The 20,452-nt window shown below is 34.8% G+C and overlaps 1 protein-coding gene across 6 annotated transcripts in view; it reads right to left on the bottom strand.

The window, feature by feature from the left end:
* Positions 1-20,452, bottom strand: part of gria4b (glutamate receptor, ionotropic, AMPA 4b) — a 118,304-nt gene that overhangs the window by 18,340 nt on the left and 79,512 nt on the right. For 5 of the 6 annotated variants that reach the window (XM_051093949.1, XM_051093946.1, XM_051093950.1 and 2 more), the window contains exons 8-11: positions 19,516-19,620; positions 17,156-17,266; positions 11,918-12,124; positions 8,908-9,281 (exon numbers count right to left, since the gene is read on the bottom strand). In XM_051093949.1, the coding sequence (XP_050949906.1) occupies positions 8,908-9,281; positions 11,918-12,124; positions 17,156-17,266; positions 19,516-19,620 (797 nt within the window). Of the gene's footprint in view, positions 1-8,907; positions 9,282-11,917; positions 12,125-16,076; positions 16,522-17,155; positions 17,267-19,515; positions 19,621-20,452 lie in introns of those variants that run through there. The other variant, XM_051093951.1, reaches the window with a different exon arrangement.

Raw genomic sequence — 20,452 nt, forward strand, 5'->3', positions numbered from 1 at the left:
AACTTGAAATGTTAAGTGTACTAAGTGACAAGTGAGATATTTGAGTTCATTCAACTTAAAATTTTAAGGCAGCTGGTTAACAAGCCCAGCTTTTAAGTTTAACAAACCAATTTTTTTGTTTAGTCAACTCAAATATCTAAGTTGACACTTTTTTGAGTAGACTGAACTAACAAATTATTTTAAGTTGACTCAACAAATTGTGTTTTTTTTTAGTGTATTCGTATTATTTACATTTACATTTAGACATTTAGCAGACGCTTTTATCCAAAGCGACTTACCAAACAGGACATTGGAAAGAGAGAAGAGAGGGGCGGGGTGAACAGAGCTCATTTGCATTTAAAGGAACAACCCCTTAGAATGAGATGATTTTTGCAGAGCTCATTTTGACAAGGTTAAAAGGGTGTTGTTTTACAAAACCATTGAGAATTTTTAATCAAAGTATATTAGAGACTTTTCATTAAGACCCTAAAGAATCATATCAGCATCATATCCGATGATCCCTTTAAGTACATCTGTGCTAAGAACTATTGCAAGTGTACTTCAGGTACACTTGAAATATCTTGCATTTAAAGACTGATATTATACAGAGATTATACAATCCTCATCAACAGTGATATTAAAACACATTTAGGCTTAATATTAAGAAATGTGCATTGTGCACAAATAGTACTCCAAATAAGTACTCCACATAACTATAATTTTTATATCAGTAAGTCTCAAACGATATGTCAGTAAATATGTTAATAGATTTAAACTATACTTAGTATGAAATAAATGTATTTTACATATATTACTTTTTTACCAGGTGTTGTATAATATTATCCTCTTGACCCCAGTCTGAAAGCCCCTAGGCTACATTACTCAATGTTGCATTTCATGACTTATTAATGTAGAACGAGTGTATTCACACAAGAATCAAAACTGCAGGAAACAATGTATCTCTCTGTTCTTTTTCGACCAAAACATCTTAACAGCTGGACTTTTTATTTTCATGCACGACAAAACAAAAAACAAGACTCCTGCCGATTGCCATGACAACAGCAAAATTTAGGAAGGCCGCACCTGTGAGTTCAAGGGCAGAGACATCCGCCGCTGCTCTGAGAAAACAGCCAAATTGTTATTTCCGGCCACTACAAATAACTAGCTAGACTGGATTCTCTGAAAAATAAATCCAAACGTCACCGATAAGCATGACACACACTCTCTAGTCTAGAACAATACCCATCATGCCCAACTTCTACAATGCACGTCATGCACACAATTGCTTCCAACATGGAGAAAAGAGAGTTTTCAATTGTACTTGTCTGCAAATAAATTACATAATATAAAAAGTTATCTTATTTGAAAAGGTCAGATGTTAGTGGAAAAGAAAGAAGTCTTCTAACTACGCCACGTGCACATAATGCATGCTATTTTGGGGTATGCGTTTCATCGGTGTATGGTCATAAATCTAAAAAGGAAATTACAGTTCAAGGGTATCAACTTTTATCCTAGAGTGTCTTATGTAGATAAATGATTTGTGGGCTGAAATGATCATTTTGGCATGAAGAAAACCTGGGGCAAAGCTTCCACTGCTGTAGTGTAATCTCCTTTCTCTCATTTCCGTCACTGTTACAGCACTGGCCTGGTGAGTCAATCATATCCTTACATCACTCCCATGATCTCTCTCTCTCCTCCTAGCCCTACAATCATTTCCAAGCCATCTGAGGAATAAAAGAAGTCAGTGAATAGAGGCAATTATTGGAGCAAGATCGACCATGAAATACAAAAGTAGGGACAGAAGAAGAAAGCAAGAGAGAGAGGGGGATCGAGAGAGACAAAGACGGCACAAGAAAAGGAAAATTGTTCTTTGACACAGCAGAAAAAACATGTTTGTAAACGCTGACGAGATGAAATGCTGTTATAGGTGCAGTAAAAAATGAAAATCAGCTTTTTGTTGATCAATTTTCCATACATTCTCTCTTTTTTATATCCAGTACACGCTATACCAAACTTTTGGAGGGCAGTGTACATCCTTGGGTAATTACACTGAACATAAATTGCAGGCATCAGGGAGCCGCTATTAATACAGTGTCTTGCGAAAGTATTCATACCCCTTCATTTTTTTGTATTTTGTTATGTTGCTGCCTCACTGCTTTAAATGACTTTTTTCCACATTAATCTACACTACATACACCATAATGACAAAGCAGTAAACAGTTTTTTTTTAACATATTTGCTAATTTGTTACAAAAAAAAAAAAAAACGACAAAAGGAAAAAAAGAAAAAAGATTCCATTGCATAAGTATTCATACCCTTATCTGGGACAGCTGAAATTTAGCTCAGGAGCACTCGTATTGCTTGCAGATGTTACTACACTTCAAGTGAAGTTAACCTGTGGCAAATTCAGTTGAATGGGTGTGGAAAGTCACACACTTCTTAATAAACAGCTGAGAATGCATTTTAGAGCAAAAACCAAGCCCTGAGCTAAAAAAAAAAAAACCTGCCTGTAGAGCTCAGAGACAGGATTGCATTAAGTCACACATCTTTGACATCCTGGCCAAACTGAGCAACTGACAAAGAAGGACCTTGCCTAGAGTGGTGTCCAAGAAGATGATGGTCATTCTAATTGAGCTCCATGATCATATATGCAGATAGGAGAAACTTACAGAACATTTTACCGATCTGGGTTTTGCTGGTGTGACAAGACTCAATCCTTTCCTCAGTGAAGACACATGAAAATACACTTGGAATTTGCAAAAAAAGCACCTACAGGACCCTCAGACTGGGAGAAACAAGATTCTCTGGTCTGATGATCCTCAATTCCAAGCATCATGTTTGAAGGAAACCAAACCAAACACTGCTTGGTAGAAGCCTCATACTGTGGGGCTGTTTTTCAGATGCAGGGACTGAGGGACTCAGAGTAGAAAACTACTTATGCAATGTAATTATTTCAGTTTCTTTATTTTTAATAAATTTATTAGTTTTAAAAGTTGTGACAATTCTGTTTTTGCATCGTCATTGTGGATATTGTGTATAATGATGTGGGGAAAAAAGTAATTTAAAACAGTTTAACGTGAGTCAGCAACATAAAACTTGGAAAAAAAAATGAAGGGGTATGAATACTTTCGGAAAGCACTGTATACGGGGCACTAAATTCACTTTTGAATGTGCGCTCGCTTTTTATTTTCACTTTCAAGATTTGTGATCACAGGTACTCCGTTTAGTTTCAGTGGTGCTCAGGATCTGCAAATCTTTTGCCATCGTCCTATCAGACATTCAAAATTTCTGTACTGTAATAACAGGCTACTGCTAGCAAGTGGCTGAACGTGTCCCTTTAGTGGCTCTGTAGAACATGTTATTTCTTTACTGTGCCTTTCCAAATAGGGATTCACTGTTTGGGCACATCCCTACGCAAACACAAGAATTATTTTAAAAACATTTGTCAGCTTCACACAAACTCGAATAAATATTACCCAGTTAGTGCAACTGAAGCACTTCAAGAAAAGGCTTATCGAAAGGTTTTATATAAGGGCTGCAACACGGTTTTTGAGTAGCGACACAATCTTACATGCCGCATACCGAATCTATGACTATCATTAGCATATCTTAATTCCCCGTTCGTCGCGTGATGCAATTTCAAGAGGATTCATTCATCGCTGCTGTGTGTGTTGGAATCTGAAAATGAGTTTTTTTTAATCTTCCCATGTCTGATAGGGTCTGCTGCCCACATGCATTACAACTACAAAATTACTGCAATAGCGCACACGCCAGATGCTGGCTGTTTCCGAGGCTCAGGAAGCTGCTCTACCTGTCTGCTGGATGACACCTGCCAGCCCGGCTGAGCCAAAAACACGACAGGGAAAACAGGCAAGAGTTATGACCCTGTCCGGCCCCATCACACAAAACGCCCTCAGCATTTTCATACCCCATCATTCCCACATCATCCTCATCAATCATCTCCTGTACGAAGTGTTTTACTCGCTGTGGAAACTGTGAACAAGGAGGACACATGGAATAGAGTGGTGGTGCATGAAGCTAAATTAATAACATGTAGATTCACTGTAAGAAATGTATTACAATAAGATGACTCAAAATGACATAATCAATGCCTCACTCTGAAGTGCTGTGTTTATGAATCAATATTTCAATGGAGATTCAAGCTCAAACTGTGCACTGTCTTATTATACAATCAAAGTTGAAATGTGTCATTTCTGTGCCACTAAAAATAATAGCAGGTAACAGAAACCTGAAATCAAGTCTATTAGGACAGGTCTTTTCAAACTTTTTGGATGATCTCCTTGCTAAAATAAAAAAGTAAATATATTTTTCTGTAATAAGATTCCTTTATAATGTGTGAGAAAAACATTAAGTATGATATTAAGAAGACAACATGATGACCTCAAATTTGAATAACTGGTTTGTCATTTAACTAAACAACAATGATTATTATTATTTTATAATAACAATAATTATGAATATTATTATTACTAAATCAGAAATGATTTTTTTTTCTGTATACTGTGATGTTATACTGTGATGATGATTAAAATGTAATATTTTACTTATTATTCTACAACATCCAAAACAAATAATAATAATAATAATGGTTTGTCATTCAACTAAAAACAACAACTATTATTATTATTTTATAATAACAATAATTATTAATATTATTATGTAACACTGTTATGAACGTAAAATGTAATATTTTGTAATACTCTAATCCCAAACAAATAATAATAATAATAATAATAATAATAATAATAATAATAATTATTATTATTATTAATATTATTATTATTGTTACTATTAGCAGTCGTAATACTGCTCGTAATGTAATATAGTGATGATTGTAAAATGTAATATTTTACTTATTATTCTACTAAGTACAGTAGTACAAGTACAATAATAATAACAATTATATTGAATAATAATAATAATAATAATAATGGTGGTTTGTCATTCAACTGAACAACAAAAACAATTATTATTTTAATAACAATAATTATTAATATTATTATTACTAAATTAGAAACAACATTTTTTCTGTATAAAGATAATACTGAGATGTAATCCTGTAATTATTGTAAAATGTAATATTTTACTTATTATTCTACTAAATAAACAAATAATAATAATTATTATATTATTATAATATTACTATTATTATAATAATAGTAAAAATAAAAAATAATAATATTTATGAATATTATTAGTACTTAATCATATTTTACTTATTATTCTAGTTCAAAACATAATAATAATATTAATAAATAATAATAATAATAATAATAATAATAATAATAATAATAATAATTATTATTATTATTATTGTTGTTGTTGTTATTAGTAATACTATGATGTAATACTGTGATGATCAGAAAATGTATTATGTATATTTTACTTATTATTCAAGTCCAAAACAAATGACAACAAAATAATAATTGTTTTTATTATTATTTTATAATAGCGATAATTATTAATATTATTATTACTAAATCAGAAAGAAATAAAAACAATATTTTTTTCTATATAATGACCATATTGCTTATGTTAATGCTACGATGATTGTAAAATTTAACATTTCACTTATTATTCTACTAAAACAAACCAAATAATAACAACAACAACAATTGTTGTTAATAAATATTACCTAATCAGTATTATTACTAAATCTGAAAAAATTATTATAATAAAAACTATTCTTTCCTGTATAAAGACTCATTAATACTGTGCGATAAAATGAATTTTATGTGATTTTATGAAGACAAAACAATGACCCCAAAATTGAATCACCAAGACAACATTTACTTTGCATGAAGTTAAATATCTTCTTTCTACACTAAAAGCACAAAACTACAACCTTTTTCCACAAATATACGTGCAGATTTGATGTGAATTTCTTACTGTTAAAACACATACAAATAAAATGTGTAAAATATTTGTATTTTCTCTCAATCTCCCCCTCTTATCACCCGCTGTACAGCCTTCCTGGACACCGGTATTAAAACCCCTGTCTCAGACTATGATCTGTCTTGTGACAAATGGGTTTGGCTCCAGTACGCTCCAAGAAAACGTAATGTGAAAATTAATATGAAATCAATCAAAAAACTTTACTGCAGGGCAGTACAATCCTGCGAGCAAAGAGAAAGTATTTTAACCTCGTAAAAATTACACACTTCAGCTGTTAAATATGCATATAACTATCAAGCGCGTAAGAAAAAGAAAGCAAATCTGCACATTTGAATAACCAGTAGGCTATTAGACAGAGAAGAGGTGGAGGAGGAAAGGACAAGTACCGACACCCGGGTAACGCTGCTGTGCAACTGCGTCATCTTGTCTAAATCAAGAACATTGAGGTAAAGGCACATGCTGACTAAAGAGAATTAATGGCACGTACTAAAGGAAATGAATGGGAGTGCTTTTTCCCGCTTTTTCCGTCATTTACCATTGGCTCCTATCCAACTCATGAATCTTTATTAGCTGTATGCAAAAACGGTGAAAGCATGATTCTTATAAGTCCTAAATGGGTTTTCTTAAGCCAAATCAAAACCATAGGCCCTCTACAGCGCTGTACAGGCTATAGAGCAGACGAGACAGACGCTATGGTTTTGACGGCTCTCTAAGTACCTGCTGTCTTCCGCCATGTGCTGTGCTTTTTACTGCTCTTCTCTTCCCCTTGGCCTGTCATGAGTGATTTCTTATCTGGTGGGGGCTGAAAAATAAAGCCTGTTTTTTTTCTCTCTTCTCTTGATAACACTTCTTAAAGAGCTCTATCGTGGTCATGCAGGTGCTTATTACACAGAGAAAAGAGAGGGCGGGTGGGGGTGTGAGTGAGAGCCGGCGCTGCGGTGAGCCCGATGTTAAACCCGCAGGCGAAGGAAGGAGCAAGAGACAAATAACAAAAACAAATTGCCACACAGAGTAACAATGAATGACTAGCACATATCCTGTGAGATTCCTGTGACTACTAGCCGGCAGGACAGACGGGCGATGTGTTGACATCAACGGCACACGGCAATGGGACGATGAGCGATCGGACTGTTCCGCAGGACACCGGACCCCCCGCTGGCTTCAAAGATGGTAAAATCCATCAAGGTGCAAAGTGGAGTGACACCTCAGTTACTTATTGAGGAACCGGTGAGACAAAGTGTGATGTGTTCCGTAAATACAGAGGAAAATGTGTTTAAGGGATAATTCACCCAAAGATCATTTATCGTTTGACTGTGGAACACAAAAGAAGATATTTTGAGGAATGTTTCAAATGCTTTTGTCCAATGAAAGTCAATAGGTTCCAAAGCAATGGTCTTCATTGACTTTTTTTTGATGGATAAAAAAAAAAAAAAACATACTTTTCCCCAAAGTATTTCTTTTTGGTCTGGGATACTTTTTTTTTTTTTTTTTTTTTTTTGGGTGAACTGCTCCTTTAAGACTGACACTTGCTACATACAAATGGAATATGACCATATCTGTAAGTACGTTTACATGCACTCCATTGAATTTGTGACCTGAAAAAAGAGGTTACATGCAAAAGATATTAAATCTTTTACATATTGGCATGTACACTACCGTTCAAAAGTTTAGGGGTGGTAAAATTTTGTGTGTGCGTGTGTTTTTGAAAGAAACCTTTTATGCTCACATTTCATTTGATAAAAAAAGTAGTATTGTGAATAATATTACAATTCAAAATAAGCATTATTTAATTAAATTAAATTAAGTTAAATTAAATTAAATTAAATTAAACTAAATTAAATTAAATTAAATTAAATTAAATTAAATTCAATTAATATATATTTTTTGTTTTATTCCTGTGATAGCAACACTGAATTTTCAGTGTTTATATATATTTATATTTATATATTATATATTATTTTATAAATTAATATTTTTTATATTTACATTTTAATTAATTATTTTTTATTATAATGTATTCCTATGATGGCAATTGTAGTATACTGATTTGCTGCTCAAGAAACATTTCTTGTTATTATCAGTTCTTGTTATTCTTTGATGAATAGAAATTTCAAAAGAACAGCATTTATTTGAAATGGAAATCTTTTGTCACATTATAAAAGTCTTTACAGTCTTTTATGTTTACTGTTTCTTTGATAAAAAAAGTAATATGGTGAATAATATTACAATTTAAAATAAGCATTTTCTATTTTAATTAATTTTTTTTTAAATATTGTATTTATATGTATTTTTAATTTAATGTAATTTAATTTAGTATTTTATGCTTACCATTTGTTTGTTAAAAATAGTAATTTATATTTACTATATTTACATTTTTATATTTTATTTATTTTCTTATAATATATTTTTATTTATTTCTGTGATGACAAAGCTCAATTTTCAACACTCATTACTCCAGAAATCATTCTAATATGCTGATTTGCTGCTTAAAAAAAATTTCTTGCTATTATCAATATTAAAAATGGTTGTGCAGCTTAATAATTTTATCAAAACCATTATTATTTTTTTCAGGATTCTCTGATGAATAGAAAGTTCAAAAGAACAGCATTTATTAAAACAGAAATCTTTTGTCACATTATAAAAGTCTTTACGTTTCTTTAAACGAAACACCTAAAACTTTTGAATGGTAGTGTATATTTGAAAAGACTCAAAAATAAATAAATAAGTAAATCACAGTGGCTTGATTATAACCATGCATGTAAACGTTCTTTGTGATGGTTGTGACTGGTTGTTCCTCGCTCCCCAAAGATTCAAAGCAGACACAATGAATAAACAGTGAGTAATGCAAGTTCTCCCACTTGGCTGCTCCTGCATATTCTTTAATTCAGACTTGTCATCAAATCACTATGGAAACTACAGCAGTGACTCTATTTCAGGTATTGGATATTACCATATCAGAGACATCAGCTGTATTAATTCCCATATTTTTCCCCTCACAAGAAGTTTACTGACCTGGGCGAGATGTCGCAACCCTGCTGCATGAAGGCTCCGAGGGAGAACCAGAGACTGTTGAAGATCCCGAACTCATTGGGGGGCTGGTCGCTAGGCAGACCGTCAGTGCCCTCCTCGGGCTCCTCGGTGTGCCACTCGTACGGGCTGAAGCGGCTGACCAGGAAGAGCACCACGCTCACGCCGATGTAGGCGAACACAATGCACATCCAGATCTCGTAGGCCAACGGGTCCAGGAAGGAGAAGACGCCCGGTTTGGACTTCTGGGGCTTCTTGATCATGATGGAGATGCCCAAACTCATAAAGGGTTTCGAGAAGTCAATGACCTCCTCCCGGACCAGAGTGATAGTCAATGGGGCCACAGCGATTTCCGCTTTCTAGAACGACAGAAAAGCTTGTTTGATATCTTTAAGCACTTCAAAATGCGCTTGTTTACAAGCAAAACAGATTTGATGACTTTGCGAAGTTTATTAGCTAAGCCATTTGATTGAATAAGCCAACACTAAATATTTGCATTCAAAGCTGAGATCTCTATTTGAACATTATACGCAGAGGAGAAAAGAGCGAATAAAAAGAGAAAATAAAGCATAATCTGCCGATTCCCACCTCTCCACACATCATATTTTATAACTTCTCTAATTGAACAAGGCTTTGCATATTAATGGCAAAAATCCAAGGAGTTAATCCAAGAGGCTTAATACTGAGGTTTAGGTTTGGGGGAGAAGGATAAACTAATCAATGCAGGAAGAGAAAAAACTTCTTGCTTACAGCAAAAGAGAAAAAAACTGTAGAGTCTAAAGTCTGGCTGCACATTTTGCTGCATGGTAAATCCAAAAACTAGATTATTGTTGGTGACTTAGTGACACTTTAGACCTCAGCAAGGCTGCGCAAGACTAATCCAAAAAAGAAATTAAAGTTTCTTATAACTGGCCGACACTTTCAAGAGGAAGAAAAAAACTTTTGGGCTGTGTGTTTTCCAGCGCTCAGCGAAAACCTACAAGATGACAAGCACTGGCTGTATGCAGTGTTCATTAATAAACATTAGCCTTTGAAAGGTTGGTCTTTCTTTTTTTTCTCTCTCTCTCTTCACTAGACAACTCAATATTTACAATGAAAATTACTGGGATTTTTACCTCAAATCCACATCCACATATTGAATGCTCCATGTTTAAAATCCATCAATTTTTGTACTTCCAGAACAAAAATTTCCTGATAATTTACTCATCCTCATGTCATCCAAGATGTTCATATCTTTCTTTCTTCGGTCAAAAAGAAATTACGTTTTTTGAGGAGAACATTCCAGGATTTTTCTCCATATAGTGGACTTCAATGGTTGCAAATAGGCTGAAGGTCCAAACTGCAGATTCAGTGCAGCTTCAAACGGCTCTACACAATCCCAGATGAGGAATAAGGAAATAAGAGGAATAATTATCTAGCAAAATGGTCGGTCATTTTCTAAAAAACACAGAAAATTATATACTTTTTAACCACAAATGCTTGTCTTGCACTAGCTGGACTTCACGTATCACATAATCATGTTGGAAAGATCATGCGTGATGTAGGCGGAAGTACCGACCCAGTGTTTACAAAGTAAACGTGCGAAGAAAGTAGTGTTGTCACGATACCAAAATTTTTGACTTTTACTTTGATACCTGACTAAATTATCACAATACTACTACTAAACCGATACTTCGAACAAAAACATAGAACAACAGGAAAAGTAAATGAATAACTGATGATCCAAATGGAGATCATAGTTATTTTATCTATTAAAACAAAGCATTTTATCCCCTCTTTAAAAAATTAAAATAAATAATAATAATCACGTCAGTGCCGCTACACAGGATTTTGATGAGCAACTACTGAGCGTACAGGTATGTAGAGATCTTTGCTATATTGGTATATTAGAAATTATGTTTTTTGAGGAAAACATTTCAGGATTTTTTCCATATAATTGACTGACATGGTGCCCGGAGTTTGAACTTCCAAAATGCAGTTTAAATGCGGCTTCAAACGATCCCAAATTCAGTTGGAAGCGACCCCAATAACGTCATATTTAGCCTCTGAAATGCAAATTTACCAGCGGAACCCTGACACAAAAATATATATTTTATCCCCCAGAATGCAATTTTTAACAGGGTACCCCCTCGAAACGCAATTGGGCTAGTTTTGGGCTAGTTTTGAGTAGCGATTGGGCAGGTTTTGTTGTGAAAGCCTGGCAACCCTGGTATATAATATGACAATAGTTTTCTGCAAAAAAAATGGTAAAATGCTCATGAAGTGACTCTCAGAGCAGTTCTAGAGATTATTTTCATGTACCTAATATATTAAGGCTGAAAACACCTCTTCAGTACTTTTGTAGTAAACAAAAACGCGCATATGCGCCATTCAGAGACACGTAGAACATGCAGGATTCATGCAGCTTAAGTATTTTGCAGCTTAATGTTCACAGACACTAGCCCATCATGTTTTGATTTAAGTGTACCACCCTAGGCTACTTTTAATCTATTCATCAGCTCTTATTAAAATGCATTCTTGAAGTACCACTGAAGTAAAAAGTGGAATCGTAACGTTTTTAAAAGCAGGGTATTGCAGTACTTTTTTAGTACTGGTATATCGTGCAACACTAAAAGAAAGATGAGCATTTGTAGTTAAAAAGTATATGTTTTTTTTTGTAGAAAATGGCTAGATAAGCCATTCACTAGATAAGACCTTTACTTCTCGGCTGGGATCGTGTAGAGCCGTTTTAACACTGCACTGAAACTCCAATTTGGACCTTCAACCCACTGGCTCCCACTAAGTCCACTATATGGAGAAAAATCCTGGAATGTTTTCCTCAAAAACCTTAATTTCATTGTGACCGAAGAAAGACCGACATGAATATCTTGGATGACACTGAGGTAAGTACATTTTAGGAAATTTGTATTCTGGAAGTGAACTAATCCCTTTATGGTTACAATCATGTTCATTCATTTTCAGAACATTTGAAAAAAGTAAGAGGAAAGTAATTTACCCCGTACACCAGCTCCCCAACCATCCCGTTCCAGATCTTTGTCTCTGGGTCCCGAGCTCCATACTTTCCATCAGGCACGATGGAGATCTTATACTTGAATCCGATGTGTTTAGCGATTTCATACGCCAGATCCACGCAGTATCCCTCATATTGCTCGTTGCCCTCGTACATCTCCCAGTTCTTCTTCAGCATTACATACGGCCCTTCCTGAATGAACAAAACAACGAAGTACTTTCAATGGCCAACATGTCACACTTTTATAAACAAGCAAATGTTTAAACTGCTGAAATTTAGCCATGTTGCTACATTTAATTTGCATTTTATATTCTAAATATGATGTACTGCACAGTTATACTTGTATAAAGCTGTTGTAGAAGTGGTATTAAAGATAATTACAGTCATTAGTGAGCCTGTGGCTGATTGATTTGCTATTCGAATGCTAGCCATAAGAATGTATTGCTTTGTTTGCGAGTCAGTATTCTCCTACATGAAATGAACAAAACCAAGAATTTTCAATCAGGGATAAATGCTTTAACGTTTAAGAAAGTGTATGTATGAAACCACAACAAAGAGTTCATACAAGCATTAAAATATAACATGAAGCACACTGTGCTGTACATGATTCAAAACAACGATAACTGACCCGTAACATTCACGACCACAATTTATTACAATTGCATGCCTTTATCAAACATTTGAACAGCAAACTGCTATAGCAAACCTGTCACACGCTGACAAAAGCGTATAAGGGATTACAATTCAGAGGACAAAAAGCAACATTTGTACAGGAAAAAGCCACACCAGGAACACAATTTGTCATTTTCACTCATCAGTATGATGTACTGTCGTAACAAACAAGTTCTAACACAATACAGGTGCTGTACAGCAGCGAATAAAAATGTTTACTTGCAAGGTAATGGCAGAACATTTACATAAAAATCCTGAAAACCTGCTCCCCTTTTACAAATGTTTTCTAAGCCATATGGCTAGGCTAAAATGATGAAAGGCAGAAAGCCCAGTAGGGAGAATTAAATATTTCACACACAGCAAATAGAGCTCTCCGCACTGAATGTCAACGGAAGATCCGTTTCATCTCAAATTTGTTTGATGTATGAGAATGCAACCTTCTCCTGAAATCTTTTTTACAAGCACAGGGTAGTGTTGTTCCTGGTCAGTGTTTTTCTACAGGTAAAAAAAAAATGAAAAAAAAAAACAAAAACAAAAAAGATTTAGCATCTAGCGGGGGTGATCTGTACTCTTCCGTCACGAGGTTGTGTATAGTCATGCAAGTTCTTACAAACACCACATAAAAATTCCTTTTCGCTAATAATAATTCACCTAAAATGGAACTTATTTACACACCATCTGAGTTTTTAAACCCATGACTGACTTTGTTCTGTAAAACACAACAGGAGATACTTGGGCATAATGTCCAAGCTGCTCTTTTCCACACAATGAAAATGAATAACAAAGTTAAATTTCATTCTGTGTTTTGAAAGTCATTCGATGCTTTTATATTGTTTTTGTGGGACAGCTCTGTTCACTATTCATCTTCATTGTTTGTCCAAGCTGCTCTTTTCCACAATAAAAGCAAATGGAGGCCACCCAAGGTTTTGAGAACAAGATTTTCCATTTAATATGAATAGCCAATTTTAATTGAATACAAATAGAAGATTTCATTCTATAATGTCAAAAGACTCGGATATAGCACACAGCTTCCACAAATTTTATTGTGTATATAAACAAATATTAATGCATAAGCTTATTTTTTTTTTACCTATGAACAATAAATATGAAAAATGTGGCCTAATTTTCATTTTTCCGTTTTTCAAACATAACAATACTACTACTGCTGCTGCTGCTACTACTACTACTACTACTACTACTAATAATAATAATAATAATATCAAACTGACAAATGTCTTTTTGTTTGTAATTTGATTTGTTGTTAAATTAAACTTAAAAAATGGGTCATCGGATGTCCATTTTCCACAAGTTGATATGATTCTTTAGGGTCTTAATGAAAAGTCTCTAATATACTTTGATTAAAAATTCTCAATGGTTTTGTAAAACAACACCCTTTTTACCTTGCTAAAATCAGCTCTGCAAAAATCATCTCATTCTAAGGGGTTGTTTCTGTAAATGCAAATGAGCTCTTCTCACCCCACCCCTCTCTTCTCTCTGTGGAAAGATGATCTTGTTTACATTAGCCGCATTTAGCCGCGTTTATCCGCTAAACTTCCTAACTACCACGTTATAAGGAAAGGCGATCGCAAAGATTCATAAAAAAACACTTATACTCACTTCTGCTGTAAGTGAAGCTGGATCATGAATGATTCGCGCAAACATAGACAGATATATGTAGATCAGGAGGTGCATTCCATTCACAAACAAACGTAATCTACTGCATCTTCAGCGGCTCAGATGTTGGGAGTAAATGACGACCACTATGTTCATTATTACATCCAGCAACACAACACCTCAATCGCTCAATCGGCATCAAAACATGGAAAGTTACTGGACTGTGACAGCTGGTCTCAGGTAAGAGCTCATGTCAATCAACTACTGTGGGAGCGGCCTCTGTCGGTGTGACGGCACGCCGACAGGCATCTGAGAACGGCTCGATTTGAAAAAGGGGATATTATTTTTACAGATTAATTAAAAACCACTGCATGTATTTTTATCATTATAGTGTAGATTTGTACATACACTGCCAACACACATTAATGTTCAAACAACATGAAAAAGTGAACTTAGCATCCGATGACCCCTTTAAGTCATTCAAATAAAGAAATATTCCAAGAGTCGATTATTTAGAAATAACTGTTTGTAACGACATAACATCTTGTTTTTACAAGAAAAAGATGTAGTTTTAAAGAGCACACGTCTCATTATTATGAGAAAAGAATTTAAATTTAAATAGATAATTATGTTTTTACGAGAAAAGATGATGTTTTAATGAGAAAACATCTCATTATTATAAGAAAAGATGCAATTTTAATGACATATCTTGTTTTTATGAGAAAAGATGTCGTTTTAAGGAGAAAACATCTTGTTATTATTTGAAAAGATGTTATTTTAACGACATAATTATGTCCTTTTTATGAGAAAAGATGTCGTTTTAATGAGATAATTATATTCGTTTTAACAACATAACATCTCGTTTTTATGAGAAAAGATTTTGTTTTAATGAGCAAACATTTCGTTATTACAAGAAAAGATGTAAATTTAACGATAATTATGTCGCTTTTTAACGACATCTCGTTTTTACGAGAAAAGATGTAGTTTTAATACCAAAACATCTCGTTATTATGAGAGAATATGTCATTTTAATGAGATAATTATGCTGCTTTAACGACATCTAATTTTTATGAGAAAAGATGTTGTTTTAACGAGAAAACATAACGATTACGACATAATTGAGTGGAAAAAATAATATGTCTGTGGCAGCAATGCGTCACTGTATTTTTGTTCCCCATCCACTTTCATTGTATGGAAAATGAGCAGCATGAACATTCTTCACAACTTTTTTTGTTTCACATTAGAAAGTTACAAGTTTGGAAACGAGGATCGGCAAACAATGATCATTTTCTTTTTTGAGTGAACTGTCCATTTAAAATACAAAAAGTATAAAGCATAATAGGAAAATGAAAATTCCTTATGGAGATCCATGATATGCTTTGAGAAGTCTTAAAGGGATAGTTCACCCAAAAAGAAAATTCTGTCATTAATTACTCATTTCGTTCTAAACCCGTAAGACCTTCGTTCATCTTCCAAACACAAATTAAGATATTTTTGATGAAATCCGAGAGCTTTCTGACCCTGCATAGACAGCAACGCAACTGAAATGTTCAAGGCCCAGAAAGGTAAAGACATTGTTAAAATAGTCATGTGTCGTGATACTCGCATGAAGAAATTGTTGAATAACCGCTATTTTTGTTTACTCTGCACACAAAAAGTTTTCTCAAAGCTTCATAACTTTACAGTCGAATCACTGATGTCACATGGACTATTTTAACAATGTCCTTACTACCTTTCTGGGCCTTGAACGTATCAGTTGCGTTGTTGTCTATGCAGGGTCAGAAAGCTCTCCGATTTTCTAAAAAAATATCCTAATTTGTGTTCTGAAGATGAATGAAAGACTTACGGGTTTGGAACAACATGAGGGTGAGTACTTAATGACACAATGTTCATTTTTGGGTGAACTATCCCTTTAATGAATGCAATTGGACAGTAATGATGATTTATGTACAGTATTGTGCATGCTATAAAAACCTGGTTCATCTGTTTGCGAAACACGTGACATAAATGCTAAAGTAAAGACTTTGTTTGGCTTCCATGGGTCCATCCAATTTTCCAGTTCTGGCAACACTACAGATCTTTTCCATTCATGATTGAGTTGCTTATTAGAGCTTGTCTTTGTCTTCGTCCAGGGCTTGATTTCTCATTGTGGCTTTTTTTTTGGCTCAGGCAGTAGCATCCATGTTTTTGCCCTCAGTTCTGATTTGTCTCTCTCTCTGTCCGAGCTTCAGTAAGTGCTTGATTTCACCTCTGCAGAGTCCATCAGCTGTTCAGTTTCTTAATAAGGGGTTCCTCACCAGGGGCTGAAAAGAGGAGGATTTGGCTTCAGGTGCGACACTCCAAAACCTTAGCATTTAGCAAATATGTGTCTGAACGTCCTTGAATCAGTGCATATACATAGACGATACTTTCATTTACGATCTCCAAAATTTATAGGGAATCTATCCCATTCATGCAGTGTTTCAGTTCACACATAAGCTTACAGTCGACAAAATGAACAAAACAAAATACAAAGAGTCCAAGACAGCAGTTCTGGTAACTTTGACACTACGTGAGAAAGGCAGATGACGCACACGGCGTGTTCACGATGCCATGGCAGCACACATTTACACAGCACTGTTGAGAGATGCTTTTCAGCACACGTAAAAACATTTGGGTTATCTGAATGGACAGCAGTATGACTGACAGGTCACACAGAGAAAATGTGCTTTAATGAACAGCACGGTGCAGCTGTGAATTTCTGCAGTGTTTGCAGATCGGAATCTTTGTGTGTGCAGGTTATGAAGAAATTCATCGCCACTGAGAAATGTTCGTTTTTTCATCATATGCATGAGAGGGGCTCTTGGTGTATGGAAGCTTTCAGATGAAGGACAAACACCACAAGTTATTTTACTGTAAAATGTGTCAAATAAAGTATCAGGAAATGCAGGTACTCACCATAATAGTCGTCACAATCACAGTTCTGTTCTCCATGCCAGACGTTTCATTGGGAAGCAAAGCTTGATCCTGGGTCAGAACCAACTTATCAGCATCATTCCAGTATCCGATCTGGAGATGGGACAAAGATGAGAATGAGACTCCAGACCCAACTGAGAGCAAGTGAATACATGCAAGCCTACCCATATGGGTAAATGTGTGTAAATGTGCAGAAATTATTTCTTTTTTTTATACACTACCAGTCAAAAGTTTTTGAACAGTAAAACTTTTCTCTTCTGCTCACCAAGCCTGCATTTATTTGATCTAAAGTACAGCAAAAACAGTAAAAATGTGAAATATTTTTACTATTTAAAATAACTTTCTATTTAAATATATTTTAAAATGTAATTCATTCCTGTGATTTCAAAGCTGAATTTTTAGTGTCATTACTACAGTCACATGATCCTTCAGAAATCATTCTAATATTCTGATTTGGTGCTCAAAAAAACATTTATTATTATTATTATGCTGAAAACAGATGAGTAGAATATTTTCAGGTTTCTTTGATGAATAGAAAGTTCAGAAGAACAGCATTTATCTGAAATAGAAATCTTTTGTAACATTTCATTTTTGATCAATTTAAAGCATCCTAGCTAAATAAAATTATTAATTTCTATAATTTCTATTATATATATAACATAGTATACTGACTACAAGCATTTTAATGGTATATTGTATAATGTTACCTATGAATGATTTCTGAAGGATCATGTGACACTGGAATTACGATGCTGAAAATTTAGCTTTGAACACAGAAATAAATTACATTTTAAAATATATTCAAATAGAAAGCAATTATTTTAAATATTAATAAAATAATTTCATATTATTACTCCTTTTGCTGTATTTATAATCAAATAAATGCAGACTTGGAGAGCAGAAGAGATTTCCTTAAAAAATTTTTTTAATAAAAATCTTACTGTTCAAAAACTTTTGACTGGTAGTGTATATTTCTCAATATTATTGTTGATCAAAGAAATGCAGCCTTGGTGAGCATAAGAGACTTTAAGACCATTTTAAAAATCTTACAGACACAAACTTTTGACTGGTAGTGTATATCTTCAATATAAGTGTTATTTCAAACACTGCTAAAGTTATTTTATAAGTGTTTATGTAGATGCTAATAGATGAATGTTGTTATTTCATGTGGCTTAAGAACACAGTGTCAATGTGTGTAGCATTTTGCTGTGGGATGATAAACTGTCAGGCTGAGGAGACACGAGCAGCGGCGTGTGCCTGTGTCCTTACGAGACCCAGATGAACGGGAAAAAGAAGAGCCAGGCTCCAGCATCCGCCTAAAGCGGGGCTCACGACTGCCTGATAAATGAGCGCCAAACCCTGGCGGCTCGTTCCTGTGCTCCCCTCCTCCTCCTTTTCCCATCACTCTTCCCCTGGCGCTCTGCTCAACGGCAGCCAGGAGCCGCCACACTCCATAAAGCACGCCAGAGGCAGAGGGCTTCCCATAACTTTAGAAGAAGGTGTGCGACACGAGACTTTATGGTAGGTACATAGCTCTGCTGCTAAAACCAGCAGACCATTCAAGGCCGAATTCTGTGCATTATTTTAAAACTGTACTTGGTTGCAATTAACTATAAAGAATATGTTGAGAATTACCTATTTGAAAATAAATCTCTCTCTCATTTTTATGTCCCTCACACTGAGAATGCTTCTTAACTAAATATAATTTGAACAGATTTATTTCCTACAATCCCACAGGGGCATGACGGTCAAAGCCTGCTTGTCAAATAGCCCACTCGCTCCGTCAGCTGACGTGGGTAGAAAACAGAGGACACTGTCTCACAGGAAACACTGTGTGGGAGATTTGGTGCCGGAGTAGACATAACGACTGATTCTGTAAAAAAATTATCATCTGTCATTTGTGAGAGTCTTAATGATTCATACGGGTTTATAAGGCAAATAAAATGGCTGTAAAACACGATTTTCAGCATGTAAAGAGATCCATGGTTGCATGAAATGGGAATACGGTTCTGTAAGAGACTTACAAGATGTTACATTGTACAAAAGAAAACGCTGAGTATAAAATAATAAAGACTCATCAGGGTCTCCCGGGATTGTTCTCGCAGAAACAGCTGCATCAAGCGAAGCACAGAGTGTTAAGCACATCAAGTAAGACAATGAAAAAACACCGAAATGACACTCGACAGATGTAGAGAGACAGACCAAAAGCAAAGCATGATTACACTTTCTCAGAATCAAAGATAAACGTAGACGGAAAACACCCAGACAAGGACTTTTTAAGTGAGGCATATAATATCAAAGTGGAAGAACTACCAATGTTTGATGCAAGAATGTCAGCTTACCCTTCTGGGGCCGTTACTTTTTAATTCGAAAACATCCATAGTGTAGTTGACTCTGCGCCCGTAGTGGTCGAACTGGACATTTCCTGTTAATCCTTGGAGGCGCACCTGGATTGCGGTGATAAACAATGTAATTACAGTTTATCCAACCTCTGCAAAGCACCTCCAAACACTTTCATTTACACATTCACTGGCTTTCTTGAACTTTAACTTCACTTTCTTCTGGAAGTATTACCTAGTGTTTCTCAAACAGGGGCCCATCAGCCTTAAAGGAGACCTATTATACCCCTTTGTACAATGCGTTATAAGTTTTAGGAGTCTCCAGAGTGTGTCCGTGAAGTTTCGCCTCAAAATACCCCGCAGATCATGTATTATATAATTTTGAAAATGCCTATTTTGAGTGGAAGCAGAAACAAACTGTTTTCAAGCATGTCTCTTTAAATGCAAATGAGCTGCTACTCCCCGCCCCCTTTTTCAGAATAGAGCTGTGTCTTTACATCTCGTACCACAGATATTCTACTCAAAAACATCTGTTTGCTTTTGATTATCATGTCTATCCTGCTGAAATAATGTGTTTTAAACCATATGTGACCCTTGACCACAAAACCAGTCATAAAGTTCAATTTTTCGAAATTGAGATTTATACAACATATGAAAGCTGAAGGTTTGATAGGATAGGACAATATCTGGCCAAAATACAACTATTTTAATATATGGAATCTGACGGTGCAACAAAAATCTAAATATTGAGAAAATCGTCTTAAAAGTTGTCCAAATGAAGTTCTTAATAATGAATATTACTAATCAAAAATGAAGTTTTCATATATTTACAGTAGTAATTTTACAAAATATCTTCATGTAAGATAAGCTTAATATCCTAATGATTTTTGGCATAAAAGAAAAATCAATAATTTTGCCCCATACAATGTATTTTTGGCTA

The sequence above is a fragment of the Labeo rohita genome, chromosome 21 (genome assembly GCF_022985175.1).
Source record: "Labeo rohita strain BAU-BD-2019 chromosome 21, IGBB_LRoh.1.0, whole genome shotgun sequence".
Classification (NCBI taxonomy): Eukaryota; Metazoa; Chordata; class Actinopteri; order Cypriniformes; family Cyprinidae; genus Labeo; species Labeo rohita.